At 42.2% G+C, this 9,735-nt stretch overlaps 1 protein-coding gene across 1 annotated transcript in view; it reads right to left on the bottom strand.

Moving 5' to 3' along the window:
• Positions 1–8,015: 8,015 nt before the first annotated feature.
• TMEM27 (transmembrane protein 27) overlaps positions 8,016–9,735 on the bottom strand; it is a 38,324-nt gene continuing 36,604 nt past the window's right edge. The window contains exon 6 of the mRNA XM_019529280.1: positions 8,016–8,544. Within this exon, the coding sequence (XP_019384825.1) occupies positions 8,388–8,544 (157 nt within the window). The 3' untranslated portion in view covers positions 8,016–8,387. The remainder of the gene's footprint in view (positions 8,545–9,735) is intronic.

Below are 9,735 nucleotides of genomic sequence, written 5' to 3'. Positions count from 1 at the left end.
CCAGCACGGTTTCATTAGGGGCAGGTCATGTCAGACCAACCTGATTGCCTTTTATGATCAGGTCACAAAAGCATTGGATGCAGCTGTTGCCGTGGATGTAGTCTTTCTGGACTTCAGCAAGGCCTTTGACACGTTCTCCCACCCCATTCTCATTAAAAAGGTAGGTGACTGTGGCACTGGTGCCTACACAGTCAGATGGATTGCAAATTGGCTGAGGGGTCAATTCAGAGAGTGGTTGTGGATGGGTCATATTTGACTTGGGGGGATGTGGGCAGTGGAGTCCCACAGGGCTCGGCCCTCGGGCCCGCACTGTTCAATTTCTTTATTAGCAACTTGGATGACGGGGTGAAAAGCACCCTGTTTAAATTTGCAGATGACACCAAGATTTGGGGTGAGGTAGGCACACTAGAAGGGAAGGACAGATTACAGCAGGACCTGAACAGGTTACAGGGGTGGGCTAATGAAAATAGGATGGGATTCGATACTGACAAGTGCAGGGTGCTGTACTTAGGCAGTAGGAACCAGGTATTTCTCCACTATTCATCCCCTTCTCTCCCCCGCACCCAAGCTGTCTCTCACTCATTGACTCTTCAATCTACATCTTTACTGACTACCTGTCTTGTATGCAGACCAGCACAGCCTCTGGCTTTTTTACTTTTCATTCCATCCAGGAAGAGCACACATCAACTGCTGAAACTTCCTTAGCCTGACAAAGGGTTTTTGAACCCAAAAGCTCGCTTAAAAATTGTTCTCCAACTATTTAGTTGGTCTAATAAAAGATATCAGATTCACCCAAAGAACCTTGTCTGCCTATGTGCTTAGACCAACACGGCTACAACCTACACCCCTGTATAATGAAAAACAGGCACTTGCCTACATAGCTGTGTGTGTTCACTTGTACTTTCACATGATGCTCTGTAGCTGCATATATTATAATGGTAATAGTTTTTGGTTGTGGAACTGAATGCTTTGTAGCTGCATATATATATTGCATTTTAGATTGAAGTAGGATGGTCAATGATGATTCCATTTAGGAGTGGCTAAATCTTTTTCCTAGTATGGGTGATGATGACTCTCCTACTGACTTCAGTGGGAATTTGATCTGGCTCCAAACCATATTAGAAAAAAGTTTAATTTCGCTGTTGTGTCTTCTCCCTCCCAGGTCCTCAGTCCATGATGGCCTTGAGACCCCTGTCAGGGAGAAGGAGGAGGAACAAGGAAGGACAGAAAGGAAGAGAAGGAAGGAACCTTTGTTACTTTCAAGTCTCTGCTTTTGTATTTTCCTTCCCCCTTGATGACTCCTAATGACTCTTCATCCATGGCTAGATCTGTGGTCACACAACCACATAGCCTTCCGGCCTTCTCCTAATTTGGTCTGTTCCCCCAAAACCGGGACTCAGCCCCACCCTGCTGCTCTGGGGCCTTGTAGCTGGTGTCATTTATCTTGTGTTATACGACAATATAGTACATACTCCCTTGGTTCCCAGGCTTTGTGTCCTTGTTGTGTTAGACAACCTGTCTGCCTTGAAAGCTGTGATCACATGTTATGGCATGGCCCCCTCAATTCTCAAGCTGTGTCCATTGTTGTGCTAGAAGACAGCCTGTGTGCCTCCAGGGCTGTGGAGTGCTGTGTGTAAGACCCAGGCTCTTACAAATCAATTAACCCCTGCTGCCCATCTTGAACCCTTCTAATACATATATTTATACCTATAAGCCAATTCCCAAAAAAACAGACCTTTAAATACCACTTTAAGCCAACAGAGCTGCCCTTCCTCATTTTATTTGCCCTGATTAATAATAATTAAAAATAAAATGTTTTACCTTTAGGAAACTGAGATGAAAAAAATATTTTTCGCATTGTTACTACTTTATGAATTTGTTTCAGTACAGTATGTAGCACTTATCAGCTTTGAACCAAGGGATTTTGGACTTTGTACTAATGTACTCTGTGATATTGGATCTAAATGATATTGTAGACTATGATGTATGAATACAGACTGAACTGAGACCACTCCTTCACTCGTTACTCAAACAGAATCTGTTGCTAATGACTGTTGGCCACAACTGAGACAAATCTGAATGAACTAGTGACCTGGAGACCAGTTCCTGGAGCCACAGTTCTCTTTACTGTTTGGGAAAGGCTTTTGGCAATTGACAAAACATAAGAAAATACCGTATGAAGTTCCCACTGTATGTTTTTTATCTATTTAATTTATAACACCCTGGATTTTCCCTGCGGCCACTTGGCATCACTGTATTAGAAATGATGATGATAATACTGCTCTTTTGTGGTCATATAAACTGTCTTTCTCTATGAAGTGTTCCTTCCTATAGGCTCACTTCTGTCCAGCTGAAAATAGTGCAGTATTAATTATTTTACTTCCCTCTGGCATGTCTCTCAAAACATTTCTATTTTTTAGCTGTTAAGACCGCCATATTCAATGTGTTCCTTTTCACATTTGCCTCTGTGTCCTGAACTTCCTTTCTGCCCCTGAGCTTGGTCAAGCATATGATCATTTGTAATACCATATACGCTTGCCTGATAGTGTGAGAGCACAGTGTGGGAGCAGCAGCTGCAGCTTTTTAAATCCCTGAAGCAGATAAGCTTTCCCAGCAACCCCTTCTTTCCTCACCATGCTGAGTATCACCAATATAGCCAACTAAGCACTGGAGGAAGCACCATGGAGGCTGTGAAATTACCTTTGTAAGAAATGCTTAAGAACAGGTTATAACAGGGGTGTCAAACTCATTTTGGTTGGAGGGCCACATTTCGTTCAAGTGCTCAGGGGCCCCACAGGCCAATAACTCCAGAGCGTACTGACTGACCACTAATTCCAGACCAGAATTATTGAATTATCCTTTTGATAATGCCATGGTTTGTATTGCCTGGAAACTCATTTTTCAAGGACTGGTTTGTCATGAGTATGAACCCAAATCATGTCCTGTAGCTCTTCCTTTGTGTCAAGGAGGAAACTAAGATTGCAAGTATTTTTTTCTGTTGAATTATAATTAGGAATGCATAATAAGGAATATTCCAGAAGGTGCTTCATCCTGATGGCCAACATATGTTAAGATAATTCCCTTCCTCTGCTCAGCTGGCATGTAGTGGGTAATAGGGCTGTGCAAAACACCATTGTTTCATTTCAACATCCATTTCACCATTTTGAAGGGACAGTGTTTTGTTTTGTTATTTTGTTTCATTTTGAAGCACTGTCCTGTTTCGTTTCATCAAAACAGTTTCACTGTTTCAACTTGTTTTGATGTTTTGCCCATAGGCTATAATGGGGAATCAGAAAATACCTAAAACATTGTCATTTGTTGCCAGATTTGGATGGAAATTGCAGGGATGGTAGCCCCTTACGAGAGCATGAAGCCTGCCAAGGTCCAAGGTGATAGATGCAGGGGCTTCTTGGAAATTGCACCTCAAAGCCTTGAATGCAAAATTTGCTGGCAGCAGCAGCCTTCTGTCATCTGGCATGCAGAAGGCTGTGGGGCTATGCTAAACTCCTCCTGGGGGTGCAGGCCCCTGTATCTACACTGGATGACAGGAGGCTGGCGCTGCTGCCTGGGACCAGAACTGGGCACAGCCTGCACCCAGCGCTGGGGAAGACAGATGCTGCTGCTGGCCTCTGGCAGCAGCGGCAGCGTCCTGTCATCTGATCCAGGGGCCTGCAACCCCAGGAGGGCTGTGGGGCTGTGCCAGACTCCTCTGGGTCTGCGGCCCTCCGGATCTGCACCCAAATGACAGGAGGCTGCTGCTGCCGTCTGGAAGCCAGTGCTGGGTGCAGCCCACACCCAGTACTGGGCTCCATGGAGCTCAACCTGGCAGTGGGAGGTGGAGTACAACCCCAGCTATGTCCACCTCTCGCCACCAGACTGTGCTCCAATTGGCTGCATCAGTCCCATGGAGCTCAGCCCAGTGGTGAGAGGTGGAGTACACCACCGGCTCTGCAGTCTGTGGGGTTGGCAGAGCCAATCAGAGTTCAGCGCTGGCTCTGCCTGCCTCCCGCCACCAGGCTGTGCTCTGTGGGGCTGGTGAAGCTGATTGGAATGCAGTGCCAGCTCTGCCCACCTCCCGCCATCGGGCTGTGCTCTTGAGGTGGGCTGAGTTCCACAGCACTTCTTTGCCACCTACCCAACTTCTGAAGAGCTGAAGAATAAAAGCTGGATTCTCTGAACAAACCTGTTGTTTGGGCATTGAGTCCAAGGCTCAATGGGCCATACTTCCAAGATAATTCCAGTCTTAAAGAGATTTCTCAACATCTCAACAGCTATTGTTTCATTTTTATGCCAAGGAACACATTTCTGAACCTCTCTGGGTCTCATAGTTGACGTGGAGAGATGAAATACTAGAGTAGATGTAACCTTTGCAACACTATCCGTGTGACTGTAGGGGATACCATTAAGGCCTTTCCCATCAAGGAGGTTTGTACATGTGCTTATACATGTGCTCTGGTGCATTCTAATTAAAATACTCTATCTAGCATTGCCGCAGCATCATGTATATAAATGTAAGCATCATGTCTGTAAATGTATATAAATATAAATGGCCACTGGGGTGCTTAAACTAAAACTTGTTGAATGAATTTTAGTTAAAGCATCCCACAGCCATTTTTAAATGCACAGGGTGCTTGATATACGTGACGGCTGCAGTGCTTTAATTAGAGTGCCTCTCCAGAAACTGGTCTAATTAAAATGCCCTCCCTGCTTCCCCCCCCCCCAGCATGTTTATAGGGAGACTTTGTTCTTTGTTCCATCAGATCAAATGCAAATTCCTTCCATCACCCAAGGAAAACATACTGTCCTCAGTATGCTTGAGCCCCAGATGGTCAGTCTGGTTATGAAGTTACTGGTTTTTCTCAGCAGAAATGACAAAATTGCCTAAGGACTTCAACATCTGGCATGCAACTTGCTCTTTTCCCCAAATAAATCAGAGCATTTATAGTTTCTTTTAAACTAAGAGAATATTTGATACTAACAGTGTTGCATGGATTTAATGATTAAACATGACTAGTGTCAAAATGAGCTTGTTCTGTTATTCCAGGACAGATATTTCAAAGTTCTCCAAGTTGTTCAAGCACTCCAAATGTGTGGGTAATGTGTGACTGAGTAAACTTATTCATGCACAATTTGCCCTTGGTTTAGCAATGCACTTGCTAGAGCTAGCTCAACAGAAGCTAACACCTTCATTGTTCTCTCTGAAATGCTGACCAGCTGTAGGTGTAGTTACTGATAAAAATTGCATATTTTCTCCAAATAGAACTTCCTGTTTATTGTGTTTGATTCATTTACCTTTTAGTTCATGTATGTGTTATTTATTTAATGACCTGCCACCTTAAGTTAAGCTCTGACAGAAACCAAAGCTCCTTCCAGGTACACCAACCAGGATTCTTCCATTCACAAGTATTGACACTGCACTGATGTTAGATCCTTATGGAAGTGATTGAAAATATATTGCCTTTCATTGCATGAATTAAATGGCATTCTATGATAGGTTGCTTAGAAAAACAGAAACAACTACAAACAAACAAAGTATCTGACCAGGTCCTCACCTGGAAAAATGATCAGCTGTGGCATTATTGGTGTCATGAAGTTGAAGTACTTTTTATTTTCTAGTATTTTTTGCAGTGCGAGGATACTGTAACATAGCCTCTATAGCAAATGAGCTCTTGAATAAGCCAACAGGATTACACCAAAAATAGCTTTTAAATGTTGCTATGAATGAGTTGAGACTATGTGCTTTAAATCTTATAGGCCATTTATCTCTTGCACATATGCAAACACAGTGTGTTCTCTGCTTCCATCTTATATAACCTTTCAGCATAAAACCATGCCAAAACATTGTTAACTAATCTTCCTGCTAAGAAGCAATTTGGAGGGAAGTTAGTGATTAACTACTTGTCACTGATGACAGTCTGCATCATATAAAATATTCCACAGAAGCTGTGGCTCCATTTTGAAATGTTGGTCAGTTCTGAGCCCTTAAATCCTCAGAAAGGCCCTAAATGGTAAAAAGTCTTGGCCCTCTGCTCACAAAGTGAATTTCACCAAAACAGCATAACTCCATCCTTTTGCTGCAATACAATTAGGCCATTCCTAAAGAAAATTAAAGAAATCTCTTAAGTCTGGCAAAATTTTTACAGTCCCACCAATGCATACAGTTTGTATTGAAGTGTCATTCCTAGTCATACAAAAGATATGGAAACCATCCACATAGATACTATTACTACTAATAATAACCGTAAGCTCAGTCCTGAGCTCCATAAAGATATGTCTAAAAGAAGAATCACAGGACAGTAATCACAGTAATATTTCATGCATCTGCATTTTCTATTCAACGCTCTCAAAGTGCTGTTCTTTCACTGATTAATTCAACCTTGCAACATCCCGATGAAGTAACACAATACACTTATCTCCATGTTACAGTGGTAGTCTGAAGCACAAAGAGATTCTCCTTAATAATTATGAGTTTATTTTATTAATATTTTGCCAAAATTTCCCTAGTCACTTCTGAGGACATAGAAAAGACAGTTTCTGCCCAAAAGACCTTACAGTCTAAAGAGGCAGAGCAATGGATGTAGGAATAGATGCATACAGATAGAGACAATGAGAGACACATATCTTGCAAGATCTGTGGTGGGGGGGTGTTATTTTCTTGTTTTGTCGCATCTTTCTTGGTGTCAGGCATTTTCCTTCTTGCTACCTGTCATTCTACCTGGTCTATATGGTGAGCCCTTCCCATAGCCTACTCAACCCAAGAGTGTCCATACTGAATGTAAAAGGCCTAAAAGGAAAGAGGCAATAAATGAAAGTGTTCATTATGACTTGAGATTCAGAAGTGAGGCTAGCACTCTGGAGGACAGAGGTTCTTTGCAGCTGGATGTTGGAGTCCTTGCCATGCCTGTCATTATCTCCCAAGGCAAGTACAAATTTGAATTCCACTGTGAACTCCTAACACTTGATTAATAATTTAAATTTTGTTTTAAAATAACAAATGCAAAACACTGACAATGGCCTGATGTGCAATTTTATTTTCCATTGGTATGGTACATGAATGTCAAAGCATGATATATAGAAGGTAGAAGGTAGACAAAGGTGTGTAAACCTCGTACATCACCTCAGCGTACTCACATCCTCTTTAACACATACGTTTCTCTCTCCTCTGCTTTGGCTTGGAACCTGTTCCACTGAGGTCAATGGCAGTTTTAGCATTCATTTCACTTGGAGCAGGACTTGGTCTTTAATGTTAGTTTCTGCCATGAGCTATGTACGAGTGTCTCCCGTTAAAATAATCCAAAGACAATAAAGGGCTGAATACTACAAGGTACCCTCAATTCCTATTCACTTCCATGAGAGATTCACCAATTTGAAAGGCACCTCAGCAGGGATCATTTTGATCACTTCTTACATAGCACAAGTCATAAAATAGTATCCAGCAATGTCAGCCTCAAGCCTAATAATGCCTGAAGTAGAATGTATATCTACAGTAGTAGTAGAAAAATGTCTAGTCATGATTTGCAAAGTCCAATTGATGTCAAATTTACCACACTTCCTTGTAATCAGTTCTATTTTCATTAGCTCAGCACTCATGGATTTAGTGAGAGTTGGGTATTTATCTGCACTTTGTGCCCCTGAAAGACTCTTCTTAGCTTCCTCTGTCAAACTTTGAGGACCTTAACTTCTAGTTGTTAGACTGTGTACCTTTCCTGGCTAGATTAAACAGCTGTCTAGTACCAGATCTCTTCTCCCTCCTTGGTATACATAAGCCTCTGGCCCAGTCATCTCATAACCTTCGCTTTCAGGAGGTTAGAAAGCTCTCCACACACTTCAGGATCAGGCACATGGCCTGAAACTTTTTTCCAGTAAGTAAAACTCCTGTGTATTGACCCCTTTTCAAGCAAAAGGCACGCTGTGTTTCAGCATATGACTCTCAGTTTCCAGAGAAACATTCACATCTCACTGAGGAGCAGCCCCAGTGAGAAGTGACAGTGATTAATGCTCTGTCACACAACACAGAAGACCAACATGGTTCACATTTATTCTAGGGTAGGAAAACAATGAACAAATCATAATGACGTATTTGAATAATCTCTAATATCAAAACATGGAGTATGAATCAGGCTTCAGTCCCATTCCATGGTCAACTTTGGACAGTATTTCATGGTCTTCTGAGCTGCTTTGCCCAGAAACAGTAACTCTGCATTGTGGCCAAACAACGTGTAATGTTTGATTACGTGCATCTGTGTACATGTGTGTTATCAAAGAAAACTTCCTTCCTATAGTGAAAGGATGCATTCTGCTGCTCTTGATGGTTGATGTTCAGCTCTAGTGACAAGATGAAGGAAGTGTACAGTCTTTAAAAGAAGCCAAATGTACCAGGTAACATTTCATAGAGGTGTAAACCGTTCATCATCAGCTGCATAGCCTCCGTTAATCTGGCCAGTTTTTAAATTCAGCATATCACAGGGCATCCCATTTTCTATTGTTACAGTTGCTTCACATTTCTCTTCTAAATTTTCTGTCTCTGCAGGCTCCTTATTATTTCTACAAAGGAATAACATAAAATTACAATACAGCTTTAGAATATACTGCACAACCAAGAACTGTATGTGAGTGGCTCATACATAAAGGAAAATATATTAATTTTCCCATTATTTAAGAAGTTCACAATACTTAACATACAGAAAAATAGTCTAATGCCTGAAAACAGCACTTGGAGCCAGGATCTCCTGAGTACATTCTAATACAGCTTTTACATGGGGGCCCATATGCTGACTCATTTTAGCCACTATACCTCAATGTCCTGCTTTGCAAAATGATCTGGAGACAGTGTAAACTAAAAAAGGAAATATAAGAATGACATATAAATTAACAGATGTAACCAATTTTAAAGTGATAAATGACCATTATGATTATTTGTCTAACTTCCTTTATAATACAGGCCATGGATTTTACACAGTGGTTCGTGCATTCAGCGACTTGTGGTACAATAAAAAGCTATCTTTTATAGAGTGTTGGAGGGATGTTGTTGCTGTGATGGTCCAGGAATTATTCAAGAGGCAAGCATGTTAATTTTCCATTGTATGCAGCAGATTTCAATATCACTCACAAAAATCCTTGCTGCTCACATATCTTTTATAAAATAATCTAGTCTTGGCTGAGGGCATGTCTATACCGCATCCTCACTGCTGCCAGGGACACACATTCCCATTTACACCCCACCTACCCACACTCAGATGTCCATGCCAAACCCAGAAATGTGCCAATGAGGCCACTCCAGGGATGTCTCTCTTTGGCTGCTTTCAGGACCTTGGTATCAAGCACACTTGAGAGCAACTGCCAGGGGTGTCCTTGGAATGGCGTAACCACCACATATCTGGGTCTGCTGTGCTCAAGTGGGAACGGGTGGCATGCACCCCTGGTAGCAGTGGAGACATGGCACAGATATAAATTAAATGACTCTTCCTATTGGAGAATGAATGCATCCTGCACCTTGGTTATCTGTCCTGCACCTTGGTTAGCTGTGCTCACTATTATGAACATGCACAAGTGACCAGATCCTACTAACCTGTGTCTACTAGCTTAAATAATAGTGTGGGTTTTGTACTATCTAAGAACCTAGAGTTGGGGAACTCCCCTCTTGTCAGCACAGAGGCGGAAAAGGATCTTGGAGTCATCACTGACTCCAAGATGAACATGGGCTGGCAGTGTGGGGCGGCAGTCAGGAAGGCCAAC

The sequence above is a fragment of the Crocodylus porosus genome, unplaced genomic scaffold (assembly GCF_001723895.1).
Source record: "Crocodylus porosus isolate Cpor-Errol unplaced genomic scaffold, CroPor_comp1, whole genome shotgun sequence".
Classification (NCBI taxonomy): Eukaryota; Metazoa; Chordata; order Crocodylia; family Crocodylidae; genus Crocodylus; species Crocodylus porosus.
Note: the sequence above shows the minus strand (reverse complement) of the source record. Positions and strands in the feature narration are given on the sequence as shown.